The sequence below is a fragment of the Apus apus genome, chromosome 19 (genome assembly GCF_020740795.1).
Source record: "Apus apus isolate bApuApu2 chromosome 19, bApuApu2.pri.cur, whole genome shotgun sequence".
NCBI lineage: Eukaryota > Metazoa > Chordata > Aves > Apodiformes > Apodidae > Apus > Apus apus.
The window spans coordinates 10901879-10919710 of NC_067300.1; the positions used below are offsets into that span (position 1 = coordinate 10901879).

Here is a 17832-nt window from a genome sequence, read left to right on the forward strand (position 1 = left end):
TTTTAATGTAGTTTCTAAATGGAAAAATGTTTTTCTGCTGCTCTCCCTGTGCACACGTGCTTCCCAGAAGTCACCGTGGTTTTAAGAAGCCCTGAACTAGTTGTATGTCCCAAGGTCAAGATGACTACAACCCTGAGGATTTCATGGAAAAGCCCAGGAAGATCAGAGAGGTCTGAAGGAGCAGAGCTGCACACCTTCAGCATCTAATGGCTGCAATCAACATTCATTGCTGTCGGTGGGTTTTCCTTTCTATCAACTCACTGATCAATGAATGCAAACTGCGGACCAGCAGGCCAAGAGCGCGCAGCGTTCCAGTGGGAAAAGGCCCTTCATGCTCTTTGCTGAAGCAGCCTTTGCATTCCAGTCCTGCCACCAGAAGTGCAGAGGCCACATCCATAGTCCTGCCATTATCTCACCAAAGTAGTTCAGGACATATGGTCCAGGTCCTCTATGAGCATGGGTGCTCTTTGCCACCTGACAGCCACTGTGAAGATTAACATCTCGCATGTGGTAAATTCTGAATCAAATAAGTATTTCTTGTAGAAAAGCAGACATTGTAATAGGGCACAAACACAGCTTTTTTTGAGGCGTGCTAACCCTGAAAACCAGATTCTAGCCACACAACAAAAGGGATCTGCAAAGGTGACACACCAGAAAGCTCTCTGCGTGCCTACAAACAGACCTCCTGTCAGATGACACCTGCCAGCACCTCCAGCCACGTGATCCCCATCCCAGTATTTTCAACCTTTGCCTTCAGCAGCTGGAAGCTGACAGGGAGCTCCCTGAAACTAAAGCTGAGACAGGACCATCTGTGTAGAAAAATACCAGAAGAAATGCAAAGGGATGCTCCTCACGGATACTCCTGGACTTCACACCACACTGGACTCTGCCATGTGACGGGGTCCTTGGTCCCTCTGCTGTGGGATCCTTGTCCCTAGACACCCTTCTCCTCCCCTCCAACGCCTGGGGTCTCCCTGTGCTCTGGGCCATGGGCAGGCATGGGAGCTGCTCCTCCAGGCACAAGGGGAGCAGACCCCTGGGGCAGCCCAGGGCTGCTGCCCAATGCCAGCTGGATGTTTGACAGTGGAGTCAAGTCGAGGGAAGCCCAAGTTACTTCCAGCCAGCTACACACACTGGAAGGCATGGAGTCCTCCCTCCTAATACTGCAAGTATTGATTAAAATTCAGATTTTTTTTCCTAGACACCGGAGAAGTTATTTGGATAACTTGTAGGGATCTTCTGTAGCCCAGGTTAACAGAGTTACAGCATGCCTTGGGCACCCTGCTCAGGGAGTGGTAAAGGGGCTTCAGGGGAGGCAGAACAATTGATCAACTAACTCAATTTTAATAAAAGTGACACTTTACTTTTCATGGTTCTTTGGTAAATGACCAAAACATGGAACAGGAAGTTGATGCACTTTTGCTCACAGTTAATTCACTGCAATAAAGGGTCCAAGCACTTTTCTTATGTATGTTTCCTCCTCCAGTTGCTTATGGGATTATTTTAAAGCAGCCTGTTCAGACAGGCCATGCTGGTATCCCACACTAACCATCTCCCTGAGCTTGCTGCACAGTTCAAGTCAGAACAACTCACTAATGACTTTTGAACTCCTATTAGGTGAATATTCAAAATAAATGTTTGCTTGTTCTGCTAACCAATTTTACACAGGAACAATTTTACTGAGTTTAACAGGGTTACAAACCAAACAGGCTGAAATCTTTGCAAAACTGAAACTTTAGAAAAGAATCTCCCCTCTGCTCCAGTCTGACAGCAAAGGGCTCTGGGCAGTCACCCGTAGTGAGCATTCCCACCAAAGCCCTTGGTAAGCATGGCAGTTCAATATAGAGAATTTACTACAGCAATATAAATGTGAACAGCCCAAAAGCTTGCATGCTGAATTATTAAAACATTATGAAAACTAGACAAATTACTCACTTTTGATGCAGGTGACATTGTGCCTTTCAAATTACAAATTTATCAGCATGTTTGGAAGGCTCATTCAAAAGTGAGAGCACAACTTGGCTTTTTCCAGTGGCATCCTAGATGATGTACAAGAAAGCACTTGTGTATTATTTCAAACAGATGTTTCAGCCTATGGTTTTCCCCACATACACCTGTATGAAAATACAAGATACCAAAGTCCTGACAGAGGTGTTCATCTTTGCTGCGAGGAAATGTGAAATAATTCACTGCAATTACTCAGATGTTTTGGACAAACAGCAAAAATCACAGTAAAGGGGTCATCCCCCTGTTTGCCGATGCCTGGCATGTAGAAGGCTTAAGCAGACACTCCACAGATCTCAAATGCTCTGGATGCACAAATAAGCCTAAGAACTCTCTGCTCTGTTGTGAAAATCCTCAAGCTTTTTACTTTAATCATGTTTGGTAATGAGACAGCAAGGGCAAAAACTTGCTAGGGGGACCCAGGTTAGCAGACATGTTCAGAATTTTTCAAACTCCATGCTTGGGAAACTTTAGATGTTTCTGGCACCAGCTGTTGGCTCCTACCAGAGCTGACCACCCCACAGAACTGCCTGCCCAGACATCAGCCAAGCTGGACCGACCGGGATGGTGCTGAGCACACTGGTGCCCAGCTGGACGTGCTGGCACCACCCCAGCAGCCTGCCCACCAGCACTGAGGGGGATCAAAAGACAGGAAGACATCAAAAGAACTCAAGGAGCTCCGTTTATTTAGTTTATCAAAAGTTTATATAAGTATCATCATAGGGAACAGAAGTTTGACAAGCATTTTTCAGTTCAGCGAAAGATAACACAGACAAGAAAGCTGCAGCTAGACAAAGCCAGACTAGCAATAATACACAATTATTTAAAGGAAAAAGAGAGGGTCATTCAATTCATGTTTGACAGCTTTACTTTTAGTATTTGGCAGATCCACAGTATTCTCAATCTGGGTGTAAAATTGAGTTTTAAAATATCTTTTAATGCATGAGAGGCCTGAATGCAGCACATAAAGCTCTGCCAGGCTATGAAGGCCCAACAGAACATTAACCAACCTTTTCATAAGCTATACGTGTGTCTACGTGGCAACTGAATGACCCTATATATGCATGTGAAGTTACATGTCCGTATAAAAGTGATCAGCCACATGAAAACCCAGGCAGATGCAGAGAGAAGTGTGCTTTATTAGTCAAATAACTGCAAATCTGCAACTCTGGGCCCACCACACCCCGTTGCACAAGTGTGCTCAGCATAAAGGCAGGAGCCGTGTGTTCCCGCTGCAGGGGAAGCGCGGGTCCCCAGCGCGGCCCCCCAGCACGGCCCCCCCAGCACTGCCCCCCCGAGCGGGGTCCCCGGAGCGGGTCCCTCCGCGCCACGCCCGGGGCGGGACGGGCACTGTCCTGACTGCGGCAGCTTTTAGCAGCTCCGAACGCCTGAGCGCGATTTTTTAAAATGAGGTGTCAGTCAATAGTCTGTCCCATTTGCAAAATCCGGGGAGCTCCCCAAAAAGGACACGAAAAGCCGCTCGGCACGGGCCCCGCGCACGGCGGCCCCGGTGCCGCTAGATGGAGCGCCAAGAAAGCGCTGCCTGCGCGTTGCTGCAGGGCTCCAGCAGCTCAGATTCGCCGTCTCAAACCACCCGATGGTTCTGTGAGACGGGGGGTTTCCCCAGCAGCCTGCGGCTTGGTGAGGAAGCCCAGGCTACAGGTGCCCAGGTGTAACACTGACACACAACAGACCTTTTATGTCACAACGTAATCTGCCGGCACCTCGGGTGTTTCTATCACTGCCAACGCACGTGCATCTGCTTTCACAGCTTTCCCTGACACCTCCCCGGTGGCACCAGGTCCCACGCAGCCTCCCTTTGCTGCTGTACCCAGGGATGCGGAGCTGGGCTGACCCCAGCAGCCATCAGGCACTGCAATCCCTGCCTCCAGGAGCAAGAGTTAGCCCTAAAACTTGTCAAAGTCTCTACCATGAAGTATGAATTCATATCTTTGGATCATCTCAGAATGAGAAATTCCACCTCATCACATGTGGCAAGATAAAGGGGTACTTACTGCCCATGGAGTTCATAGGAAGGACAGGAGAAGAGGAACTCATCTGCTCCACATCTGCAGCTATGGGAAAGTGAAAATGAGAAAGTTGTGATGTGCATGTTACCAAGAAGTCTTTTAATTTTGAAAGTGTTCATTCTGTTTAAATTGAATCTGCCGATTTTTGATCACTTGAGGAAACTGCTTTGAGAAGCAGTTAGTTTTTAACAATGTTGTCCTTTCCTCTTTCAAGGTATTTCTCTCTCACACACACTACCTGCAGATCTGCTGTTACGAGCAGTCCTACTGGCAATCTGTAACTTGTGATGGTTTGAGAATATAAATTCAGAACAACTTCTAGCATAAAGAAATTTTGAATTGTATCAGCTTTAAACTGTACATGGCATCGACTTCTAAGTGGGGCATTACTGTGGGATGAAAGGACATAATGACCTCCCATCTGTGCCCAGTGTGCTCTCAGAAGATTCCTGATGGGAAGAGATCCCCTTCCAAAGGCATGCAAAATGCTGGCATTTGATCTGAAGCAACATGAGAAACAAGTGTCTTTAAATACAGACACTTCAAAAGCTTTATTTTTTAACAGCTGAGAGAAGAAACACAACTACTTTCCTATGTTTTGCCAGTGAAGAGCCCCAAAGGCAGAGTGTGATCTGAACCAAGTGCCAGATGCTCTCAGTGTTTTGGGAAGGGCCCACATTCCGGGACCCAAACCAGGAAAGAACCATCTTCCAGTAAAAGGGTCAGTTTTAACCCAAAATAAGGTGAAACAGATACTTCTTTGGGGCTTCATTTCTCTCTCAAAAAGCCACATTCACTCCTAGCACATCACCATAAATGCCCAAGTCAAACATCAGTCTCCAGCTCCATCATTTGCTGCTTGCAGATACCACACTATTATATATTTCCATGTAGCTTCAGAACCCAATAAATGCATACTCCAAGTTTACATTCCTGACCACAGAACACAGTCCCAGAAGCCTACCTGCAGCCCCAGCCAGGGTTTGCTGTAAAAGTGCAAAGTTCTGCTCTAATTAGGCAAACCACCAACAAATGTAAACACTTCAGAAGATCATTTTGCTAGAACACAGAGAACAGTCATAGCTCCAGCTCACACTGACTCCTCCTGCCACCCCTCACATGTGCTTTGCTCAGCACCTACTGGGTGTTCCTGCAGCTCAACATGCCCAATAGCAGCCCTAGCCCAGAACAGCAACAAACATGATGGCAGAGTCATTTGGAAATGCCCTGGACTCCTCCTGCCCTCTTCTCCATTCAATTTTCAAGGCATTTGCTGCCTAGAACATCTAACCATGCATTTATCATCTCACTTGGCTCTTTGCAGTTCTTGCTCATGTTCAGAAGGCCACATGCCAGACTGCAGCTTTCCCAACAGTCCCACTCTGGAGTGCATTTTAAAGGCCTCTCATCTGCTTACAGAAAAAAATTGATTTTGCATCTTCCTGTTTTCTACCTTAGGGAACAGCTAACCCTTTGAAAGAGCTAGCAGGTCATAAATCACACACATCTTTGTAAATAAAAGAATCTTCATATGCACTATGGCAATTTCAGATACCTGGAAAGAGTTCTGTATTTTTTCCTATGTAAAGCTACATATGCTTTCCCACATAGCCAAGACAGCCCAAAAGTGCAGCACTGAAGTTACTTTGCTTCTTCTGAGAGCAGCAAGATTTAGCCCGTATAAATATCAGTACTGAGCACAACTCTGCTTTCAGAAAGGCTGAAGTAACAGATCAGCAGATGGTCATTTAAAGGTTACCTGCTGCTCTCTGGCAAAAAGAGGTCAACTGCCCCACAAGGCAGCCAGATGGCAAGGAGCAGGCTCTGAGTGGCCAGCAGCAGTTGCACCACTTGAGAAGCCATTGTGTGAGGAACAGTCACTCAGGGCAGTAAGCTACACCTGCAAACATCTGGAATAGTTTATCAGGTATCGTTCAAAAAGCAACTAAATGATGCATGTGCCTTCTGAAGAGAAATCTGAGTGGTAAGCATTAAGAAAAAGCCAGGGCAAGGTTTTCATGTCTGGTCATTTTAGATTGCTCACTGCAATGCTGTGTTAAAGGTTATAACCAGAAGTGCAAGAGTATTTCCCAGCTATACTTGGAAAAGGGTAACTTCAGTTCATGCTTGAGATGGTCCCTTTTAATTACTATTTCTATCATGTTCCCCACGGCTCACACCATGGTCACAGCTGCCCAGCTGTTCAAGTCCTGCCGTGCTGCCGGGATCGCGGCGGTGCCGCAGCCCAGCCAGCCAACGCGCTGGGAAAGCGGGAATGCCACAACACTCCTGTTCCTGGCCTACTGGCAGAGGCTACTTATAACCTGGTAACCTCAAATTCATACTTCAATTTCTTTAATAAAGCATATAACAGTGCAACTACTTCCCTTACAACTTGCCTTGAATGGGTGGGGTTTAAAATTTCTCTCATCCATGTAAATTAGTGTTAAAAAATGTCGAGCAGCTCTTTATGAAACAGGGCAATGCTGGTTTTGTTCTCCCATCCGAGCCCCTCACCCTCCCCTGCAGTTCTTTTCATTTTCATAATTAGATGCAACACATTAAACTCCTCAAAACAATTCAGCTGAGAGGAGATATGGATTAGCAACCAGCTAAGATTCTGGAAACTGGCTTGCTCTAGAAGATGAAAAGGACAAAGTCTGCTCAGCTATGACCAACAGCTGCTGCCAATACAGCTATTTACCCCCTGACCTCTCCTCTGCCCAGTACGAGAACAGTGCCAATTGTCTTCTTGTATTATATATTGTTTACAAGCCATGCATGGCATGAAAGGAATTAATAATTTAGCTCATGGAGCTGATGACCTTTATTGGGGTACCCTTATTTGCTGAGCAGAAATCAGAGCAAAAAGCTCCCTTGAAGCCACAGGGTTTCTTTAAGAGTTTCACACTTTACAGCCTAATTGGCCACCATAACATAAATCAATTATTTCTCCTGTTTTAAGCAACAATGCTACCTATTCTCAGCCACTGGATTTCTAACTTCCCCTGGATCAAGCCAAGCCTTGTTCTTTTGACTTTTACAGCTGTATAGTAAACACGATGGCAAGGACAGCCTGGAGAACTGTGCAGGATTAGAAAGGTTTGGGAACACTAGCAAAAAGAGGTTATGCTATTTTGAACTTCTCTTGACCTTTGACTGCCCTTGTCCCTGTTTATGCTAATTGAAGGGGTATATGGATGACTCCTAGAAATGAACTTAGCCTGAACCTGTGACATAGCATTGGACTTTGAAGATATTGGTGCAGGAGTTTCGGTACCCCCTCCCCAAAGGCTGTCATCTTACAGGAGGAGTACAGTAGGTAACACATGGCACCCCCAAGAAATGCAGGGATGCCCCAGAGCAGCAGAAGCAGAACATGCTGATTCCATGGGCTGCATCTGTTGCAGATCCATCACACTCAGGTCCGGTTGGGAAAATGCAGCAGTGCTTGTGGGGTTGCAAACAGAAGGACACTTGCACAGTAAGATCTCAGTAAGTTGGATAACATTTTAGTAAAGACTTTGAAATATGCATGTTAAAACCAGGAATTCTGACCTTGGAAAGAGTGCAGACAATGCAACATAGGATTATAGACTTCTCCCTTGCAAAGCTGAAACTGAGGCATCAGAACTTCCAGGTAAGAGATGGAACACCATCCTTAAGACCTTTTAGTAGAATTATACTTGTATTATCATTGAGTAATTCAGGTTGGAAGGCACCTGTGGGGCTCATCAAGTTGAACCTTGCACTGGAAACGGACCTAGCATCAAGGTGGGATCAGCTTGGTCAGTGGTCTGTTCACCCAAGCTTCGGAAGTCCCCAAGGATGGAGGATCCATGGCCTCTCTGGACACCCAGCCCGTACTGCTGCATGATGTTACTACATTCTAGATGCAGGGCTTGACTTTTCTCTCTGTTTAGCTTTGAAGCTTCAATCAGTCCTTTCCTCCAGGTTACTGAGGCCCTTCTGAAGAACAGCTGTGCCCTCCAAAGTATCAATCTGGTGTCATCTGCAAGTCTGATGAGAGTACTCCATCCCATCATCCAGATGCTTGATGGAATTGCTAAATAGTATTGGCCCCAATATTGACTCCCAAAGACAACCAGTGAGTAACTGGCCACCAGTTAGCCTTTGAACTCCTGACTGCTACCCTTTAACCAGAAAGCCCAGTTAGTTTTTCACCCACATTTGCCTTGTATCCCAGTTTGGCTACAAGGATATGGGAGACTGCATCACATGCATCACTTAAGATGCAGGTTAAGGACAGAATTGCTCTCTCCTCAGTCAGGGATCCAGACATTTCATCATAGAAGCGATGAGGCTGGTCAGGTATGATGTCTGCTTGGTAAACCCACAGTGAGTGTTCACAAGTAGCTTCCTGTGTCCACTCCAAGTGACTGGAAACATTTTTCAGGAAGATATGCTCCATACTCTTCCCAGGGACTGAGATGAGGCTGACCAGCCTGCAGTTCCCTGGGTCAGCTACTCCTCAGCAGAGCTGAGTTAAAGGTGACTCATTACCCTTTATCAGCTCAGTTTTACTATAGAGACATTCCTCTCCCTTCCCCTACATCAGGTAGGGTTTCTTGTCTCACCTCAACACTGAAAACACACTGTTTGGAAAGAGGAGTGGGAAGTAAGGTCACCTTACGATAAGTATTTTGAATTATTTTCATTAACATGGAAAACAATCCAGCCTCTGCTTACCAGCATAACTGAAAGGAAACATTCACAGCTGAATGTTCCACATACTTCAAGAGCTGTACCTGCACTGTATTCCCCAACAAACACTATACAGACATTGTTATTCTAAATGCCTGTTTACATTCCAGTAAAATTCTGTCGGCATGGTATCTGATTTATTGATGCCATCAAAAGTCACAGGATTCCTGAGATGCCTCCTGAGCCACAGAAATCTAAGTAAAAAGGAGATGCATGTTGCTGTGGTGTCAGCTTCAGCACATACATTACAGACTAGATTTCCAGAAGCCTCTGGTGTTCTCTGAACAGAGCCCAGTGCCCCGAGAGCCGACCACTGCTGGGAGGACCAGCCAGACCCTCTGGAAAACGGGGTGATGGGGATGGAACCGCCCTTGGAGCCACCGCTCGGGAACAGCAAGGGACACTGGGGCTGCTCTTGGCCAACTCATTCCTCTAAGGGGAGGTTGAAAGAAATTTGACATCTTTTTTTTCTTTTAGACTTTTGGGCTACAGAAAAGGAAAACTCAGTGTACAGTCAAGAAGCAAAGCCTTTTGGAAGAATAATCACAATGATGAAGAAAGCCTCCAGGCATGTCCTGAATTAAAAGTGACATTCAGTCACATTTCTAGGCCATGAGAGGAGCTCCACCAGGTGCTCTGGGTGTCTCCTCCAAGAGGACAAACTACCACAAGCAAGCCTAAAAACACATCTTACTGAAACATCTAGCTTCTTTGCCTGTAAATTGAGATGAATCTTTCTCCACAGAACTGTACTGAAATGTTCTACAGTCTTTTGCCCACATTTCCTTTCACTTGCAAAGTGTGTAATTCAGAACCGAAATCCCATGTTCTGAAGCATGGAACAATCCCTGCAGACAGCAGGCTCTTAAGTACTGAGGCAGCTCAGTGGTGTGTGTTCAGAATTACCACTGGCAAAAGAGGTTTGCAGAATATGGTCTTTCCCTTCTGCACAAGGCTCATCTGTTTTTAAAAGGCACAATATCCTGACTTGAAGGCCAAAAAGCTTACAAAATTAAGTAACAACCAATAGTAAAAATTATATTCCTTTGAAATTGTATTCTTAATTTGAATTCACAGTTTCAGTTTGCAGTCTGAATGTTTCAACTGGGTCTGTTCTGTAGGAACCTTTTACTATCCCAGATACCATCTCTGCAGCTGTAATTCATCAGCATAATTACCTTCAATCTTTTCCATAAGCCGAATAAGCCAAGACTACCAGGCTGCCCCAATCTTTTTGGGCAATTCCCAGTATTTAAGATACCAACATCAGAGTTTTACACAGCATTGCAGCACCAGCATTCCAATGCAGCCCTGTCAGTACCAAACTGTAGTAACAGACCTCCTTTCAATTTCCACAGACCCACGCTGGTGCTCTTTGCTGCTGCACTGCAGCAACAGGCACACTCCAACACCTCTCTCTGACCCACAGCCAGTGTCCCCAGCACAGGATGCCAGCTCCCCAGGCACACTCCTTCAGCCCTAGGTAGGAAATTCTGCATCTTCTATACCTGGAGTACATCTGGGTTTAACAGGATATTTACCAGGCAGCCCAGACTACTCCAATATTGAAAGATCAATTGCATCATCTTTGTGTAAATCTGTGGAAACTCTTTATTTATTTTTTGATCACTGATAAAGTGCTGGCCAACACAAGGCATAGCCTATAGCAAAATCCATCTATTGAGTCCACTAGAATTGCCTGCACTAAAAAAAAAAATTAACTATTATAAAAGAGTAGAGACACCACTGATATTTTTTTTAAGAGTTAACATCAACCCAGGTTAATACTAGTCTCCTGATAAAAACAGCACAATATGACACACAGCATATGCCAGAAATCAGGCTGCAATTGGTTCTCAGGGGTGAGCAGTTCTAGCTGCTAACCAGTGTGTCAGGCTAGAAACACTATGGTAAGAACTGTCCCCTCACAAGGCATGTAACATGTCCTTTCAATCCAGCTGCTGCTGCATGAATGGCACTGACAAACCAGGATCCTGGCACACACAGTCTGAAAGCAGCTTCTCCCTCACCTCACAGTTAGTGAATTTAACAACATTTATCTTAAAATTGTAATTAGTGGAGATAATATTACAGGCTCTAATTCCAGTGGCCTTTGGCTGCACACAGCCAGTCCTTGCTGGGACGTGGCTGGTGGCACTGGCCTGGAAGTGAGAAGACTAACTAGTACTTACTAGTGGATGAATCGTGCTCTGTGGGAGGATCTGGACAGAATCCTAGAATGTGAAAAATAGGTGTAAGCACTACACACTGAAACAAGTTTTCTCATTGTCACCACACATACACAGAATGACTGAATCATCAAACCCCATCACTGTATGAATACCCAACATTAAAACAGCATTAGAAGGAAAAAAGTTGTACAGCTGCCTGGGTACAGCACACTCCTGTAACACTCAGTTCTGAGATGAGGTGGCTGGGGTGCAAACATGCTGTCATGTAACAGCTGCTGTTGCCATTCTGTATTTACACCTACAAGTCTTACAGTTCAGCACACAGAAGTGACATGTTTTAGAGATCTGATCCCTTCTATCTCGTGTGACTCCATCCCCAGAGCTGTAGTTCTCGCTGTACGTTACAAGAGGACCAAACCAATGAAGGAGATTAACACTCAGTTTCTCAGTGTGGGTAGAACTGTGGTTGTTGCTCTTTCATTTTTGTGAGGTCTTAATTTCCTACAGACCACCTGGAGGTGTGTTGTGGCTGATGCTGATGACTGCAGTAAATGACCTGTCCTTCAGAGGCAGAGGGTCAGCCCGGAGCTCCCTGTGCCCGTGGGATGACACCCCATGACCAGGGCAGGCACGTCCTGCTGGGGACAAAGCTGCAGCAGGAGCTGTGCTCTGCAGCAGGAAGCAGCCAGGATGGAGCAGCACAGCTCACCCCAGCACCACCCCAACCTCCCCCTGAAAACAGGTACAACAGCAGCTGGAGCTCCACAGTGACCCAGACCCACCACAGCTTACTGTGATGTAACACCTGCTGTGGAATATGAGTTTTATACTCTATTAAAAATGTTTTCTTTCCATTATTGATTCAAGCACCTTGCTCTCATGACATTCCGTTGATCTACTGCCCCCTGAGCTCATTGAGCACTTCTTTCTCTCCTGCTAACACCACTATTTTGGCAGGAGTGAAAAGCTTACATGAAGCATTTGGCCTCCCAGAGATGGGGATTACACGAAGGCAAGAATTCAGGGAAATTCAATTCTCTCTCCCCATCTACCTCTGCCTACTGTCTGCCATGTTTGCAAACCGCATCAGCTCCTGCTGCTTGCAATTCCAGCAACACTTCCCCTTCTCTTCGGGGCTCATTTCAGCCACATCTGTCTACTCCTATAATCTCATTTTGCAGGATGCCATGTCCCTTATTAGTTTTTAATCATGGTAATACACATCTAAGCATCTTAAAGCACACCAGGAAGTGTTTGACAGCTAGAAAATATTGTTCAGGACAGGATCATCGTTCCTAACGTTTGGATCTTTGTACAGACTTATACCAGGAAGTTACCTTAAATAAAGGACAAATACCTGCAGATTTAAACAAAACTCCCATTCTTCTCTCTGGGAAAATAATTTTGGAATTAATTTAGTATTCACAGTTGCTCTGAAGAGCAATCTGAAATTTTAACTCTAGTTTAAATTAACTTTATAAAAATAATACAGAACTTCACGTTTTGTTGGTTTTCATTTAAAGACTATACAATTTTGCTTTTAGTCCCAGGTTTTAAGACATACAAGTTTTAGAATTCTAAAACTGTTACACACCTTGCTAAGTGAAATAGTTATATTCTTTCTTTTAAAGCTGAATAATCTTAGAGGTGAACAAACAAAAATATTTAAATATCAGCATTTTATAGGTTTGTGGGGTTTTTTTTCAAAACCAGGGTAAAAAAAAATCAGTAGTAGTAATTTACCATTCGATTTTCTTACACAGCAGCAAAAAGGCAGCTTAAAGGAAGTAGCTCCTCAGTGTCTATCTCCAGGTGCCAGTGAGGTGGGAGATGGTTGAGGGTCTCGGCACCTCCCTCCCATTCACCCAGCAGGGCTGAGCTTGGCACTGGCAGCCCGGCCTGACAAACCAGCCAAGGCCAAGGACCTTCTGCTGGAGATGAGGTGCTCGTGCTCTTCCCTGAAAGCCTCACAACAAGCACTACAGGAAGCCAGGGATTTCAGTGGGCTATGAATTCAGCATCAGTCAGGGAGCACTTCAGTCGAGGGGTGATTCAGGCTGACGCTGTCTCTGTGGGTGAGGAGAGGGGTCCAGCGTGTCCTTGTCCTGCCGGGGACCCACGTGGGCCTGCAGCTCGCCCGGCCCCAGAGCTCTCCTGGGGAGAGACACTGCAAGCAGTAACATGCTTGTCAAGTTTTAAAGCTTAATTTTTAATCCCCGTGATAAGGGCCATCCAGGGCTGCTGCGCTGCTGCTCCGCAGGGGTTGCTGCAGCACCCACCCGGCACGGCGTCCCGGGGGCCCCGAGGGACACGGGTCAGGCTGCGAGGGCTCAGCCCAGGCAGGACAGGCAGGACAGGCCACGGCAGCCACGGCCCGACACCCTCCGGAGCAGAGAGGCCGGTTTCTTGACAGCATCCTCAGCCTTCAACAAGGAACAGAACAAGTCCCTGCAGACAGCCGGCACAGCTGCAGTTCAAACATCTCCAGTGAGTTAATAAAAACATTTTAACATTTCCAAACAACGCAGCAGACGGGTGCCCAGGAGCTCTGCCCGCCTGCAGCAGCCATCCCTCCTGCCCTTCCTCCCTCTGCTCCTGCCAAGCTCACACGGCAAGGTGGGCAGCTCCTGCTCTGCTCTGCAGGGCACAACTCCACCATCTTTGCTCTGACATTATTTCTCTGTCAACTGTCTCAACACGCGAGACATATTCCTACTTACAAACTGGAGACTCTTGAGTTCTTGCCTCATATGTTAATTAGAAATTAATCACAAAAAACCCGTAAGAGCACTCTCCCCTGGCCCCCCCACTGCCCATCACGTCTCACAGATGGCCGTGTTCTGCCTGGCCAGAGCTGTGGGGTAAGGCTCGTCATTTGAGCACAAGCCTCCTGCACCCCAACCACAAACTCTCTCCAAGCTTGAAACGTCTTACTCAACCAAAGGAAAAATAATCCCAGTGTGACCTGATCTTCAGTGGCCTGAGTAAGATGAGAATGGCTCCAGGACTGCCATGGTGCTCTGCAGAGGGCCAAGGCAAGCCTGGGAACACCTACAGCACGAGCTTCCAGCACACCCAAGTCAGCTCCAGATTTTACTAAGTTTAGTTCATGCAAAGGCTATGGAGACTTTGGATACAAAGCTTCTAGATTTAGGACAAAGTTAGGTATATATACACCATGGCTTATCCCTAGCAGTTTATCACTTTGCAGGTGTTACCATCCTCACTGACAAATAGGACAACTTTTATAAGAAAAAGTTTAAGAATTCCTAATAATCAAGGTTCTAACCAAAAAAGCAATAGCTCAGAGTCTGAGAAAGCTTCAACATCATTTTAGACCAGACTAATGCTAAACTAAGAAATAAAAGATACCACCAGCTCATAAGAAAGCTGCAGAGCTGAAATAGCAACAGTCCACTGTAATGATACCCTTGACAGCACAGCTGAAGCTTGTTTAAATTCTTACACTCACAGAACAAGTAACTGTACTTTCACCAACTATGAAAAAAGGAAGTTTGTTTTTAAAAAGATATGAGAAATGCAGCTGGATATTTCAGTTGGCTAAACCATTACAGTAAATCTCTAAAAAAATTGGTCCAGTTCGCTTTTTTTTAGAGGTACTTGCACCCCTTCCACATGGCTCTTTTGTGCCTCAACTGCATTCTGATTATTTCTGATCTGTGTTCATCCAGGGCTGCCATGGAACATTGTACCAAACAGCACAGTACATCGTGGTACCTCTCTTGCAACTGCCAAAATGCATAAATTCACTTCAAGACAGCTTTAGATTCAAGGTAATTTCAAAGCTTTTAATTACTGACCAGGATTTGGGGATTTTATTCTCAGAATTTAAGAGAAGCTGGCAATCTTATTAAGGGCTACATGAATTGCAGACAAACCATGTTTAATACTCGAGAGCTTGCTGGCTCCCACAAGCTACAGCCACACGCTCTGAGAGCTGGCATACCAAATAAACCACCTCAGCCTGCCACTTAAAGATGTGTATTAAACACTGGAAATTGACAAACTTTAAAAACAAGAAGAGTCAAGAGCATTTCTGTTGCAGCATTTCCCAAATTTTAAAGGTTAGAAATGCTTCTTCTGGGCAGACTTAGGAGGCACTGGAAGGGTAATGGCTGCTCCAGAGGTGCTCTGCAGCACAGCTGCACGTCAGGAGCAGCCACTTCAGGTTTGACCCTCATCCTCAAGTCCTGACTCATCTTTTCCAGAAGGACACCCCAGAGGAGGCCAGCAGCCCCCAGCCCCACAGGCATTGCCCACTGAGGTGGGCTGCCCTGGTTACAGCCAGGCTGGGGGTCCCACACAGCTGACCCCAGGCTCTGGAGACCCTCTGATCCTGCCCACCCTGCAGCCACCTTGGCTCTCCTGGGCAAAGCCCAAGCCCCACCATGGAGGGGAGCACAAGAGGCTCTTGGCCTCTGTCCTGGTTTGAGCCAGGATATGAGCAATTTTATTTGGTTGTCCTCCCAACACCGGGAAAAACTGGCACTTGTGGGTGTCCTGTAGGGGAGTGAAGTGCTCAACTCCTTAAAGTCACATTTGCTTCAAGTTTCTGTAGCTATTGAAATAGAAAACAGTCACAGCACTTGACCCACGCAGACAAATCTGCCAAACTCCCCCACTAAACACACATTAAAGCTGAGGGCAGCACCAGACCCAGCACCCAGGAGCACCCCCAGAGCTGGCCCAGGGCCCACCCAGCCTGGGCCATCACCCCGGGCTGCTCCAGCCCCATCACCAGCAGCAGGGCCAGAGCTCCTCGGGGCCATCGCCTCAGTGCCTCTAACTGCCTGCCAGGCAGGCAAGGAATGCTTCCCTGGGAAAAGAACTCCAGCAATCTCCTTGCCAATTATGTGACCAGCAGTCCTGTGGCATCTCTTACGTAACAGCTATTGCAGAGGTTTCCATACAAGGAACAAAGTGATAAACAACTCTTGATCCAATTTATAGCATCTTACTAGAAATTAAGAATTTAAATAACCCTGCCCACTTGCTACAACAGAATATCCTACAGATGCTTACATCTACTGTTTACTTATTATATCTTATTTTATATATATATATATATATATATTTAACATAAATTAAAGATAGAAAAAAGGACAAGCATCTAGAGGTGTACTTCCTCCCCAGCATCAGTTTGCAATACAAGCTGTTTCAAACTTCAATTGTTTCATGAAAGAAGAGCAAAATTTTAAAATTCTGATCCTCTAGAGAAAAATACCATGCTGCTGTGCTTGCTGCTTCCAGAACAGAGGTTTGGGAACAGGGACAAAACCTTCACCTATCAACTACAGAAAGGTAAAGAAAGAGTTACTCAAAGCAAAACATAGCTCAGCTTCACCACTGGAAACAAAATCTTCAGTTCAAGCTTAGGCTGCCTACACAACATTAAAGCCTTTTCTTCACTGATTGTCTTCACAAAAGACAGTCCTTTATACCGAGGGTGTAAGTTACTACTTGTGAATAAGCACAAACACAACACTTTTACTCTGTCAACATGAAGGAACATTTTTGGTAGGGCCGGTGATCCCTGTTTCCCACATTGTGTGATTGATTACGCTCTACCCCTTAGAAGAGTTGATTGGTTTCCTGGTGCCAGGAAAATGATTGATGAATATTTCAAGCCATGGGCCTCTCTTCCCGCTGGGTGTCCTTTTCACATGTCCCCAATGGGCCTGAGGATTTTTTTCAAGACTAGGAAGTGTCATTTTTATGGATATCATCCTGTGATAGGGACAGTTCCCTGAGCAGAGGCGCTATGTAAACCAAAGTGAAATACTAAGGGTCATGCCAAGTGTTAAGGCAACAGACCCACACAGCACCTCTCCAGTAGGCAGGAAAATACAAGCGGGCAAATAAAAGCTTCACAAAGCCAGCAAGCAAAGGTAGAATCATATGCAAAGATCACCAAAGCCAAATATTCTCGGTACCTGAACAGCTCAGTCAATGTGGGCTGAGGAAAGTATCCCCAGCCCCTGGTGACCCCACACCCACGTCTGGCTCTGGGGAACGCCTGCCTCAAACCAAGCCCTGAGCTTACAGCCTGCTGCAAAGCAAACCAAGACCCCAGCTGCACTGCTACCCACCTTAAAGCAAAGCCCCAGTAACCAGGGATGCCATAGGACATTGTTATTCGCAGGAAAGAAGAATCGCTGCCCGTGCTCCACAGAAAGGGCATTTCTGTACAGCTGGTGATAGACCAGCACAGGACAGAGGCTCCTGGTGGAAGCTCACACAGGCATCTACAGAAACAATACACTGGCAATAATGCTTAGCAAGCATTGCCACACAACATAAAGCTATAGCTGTGAGACTGAATTAAGGGATTTTTCAGGTTTTTCTGATGCATCCACAAAGGAAAAAAGGGCTTAAAAAATTAACCCTTCACACTGACCAGACATTTCTCCAAGTTAAACTTCACCACCTAGAGAGCCTGTAACTGGGGTGATTAGGCAATGGGAGGTAGACATGTAACTTATGCTCTCTGAAGGACAAGGGGTCCACCCTTTGTAAATGAAGCCTCCTTATCAAGGAGCTGGAACAGAATTAAGATACTTCAGACATATACTGCTTTCAAGGTAAGTCACTGGTAACCATTTACCAATAAAGAACTTCACCAAAGCCAGCCTATCAGGGTGTATTTCCTCTTTCTAACAGAACCTGTACACCATTTTTATCAACATATAAAATCTGGAAGTCTTCTAATTAGGTAATTAGAACTGTAATAATTAAGACTTAAGCTAAACCTGGAAGGGTCCTCTTTTCCACCAACTTCTCTTTCTCAATTAACTCTGCAAAGTGATAACCACTCTGGCTTAAGGGCTAAGAAAAGGAAAGGATCAAAAGGCTGGTTTAAT

At 45.7% G+C, this 17832-nt stretch overlaps 1 protein-coding gene across 2 annotated transcripts in view; it reads right to left on the reverse strand.

The window, feature by feature from the left end:
- Nucleotides 1-17832, reverse strand: part of NR6A1 (nuclear receptor subfamily 6 group A member 1) — a 78367-nt gene that overhangs the window by 57240 nt on the left and 3295 nt on the right. For both annotated transcript variants that reach the window (XM_051637016.1, XM_051637015.1), the window contains exon 2: nt 4020-4079. In XM_051637016.1, coding sequence (XP_051492976.1) covers nt 4020-4079 — 60 coding nt within the window. The remainder of the gene's footprint in view (nt 1-4019; nt 4080-17832) is intronic.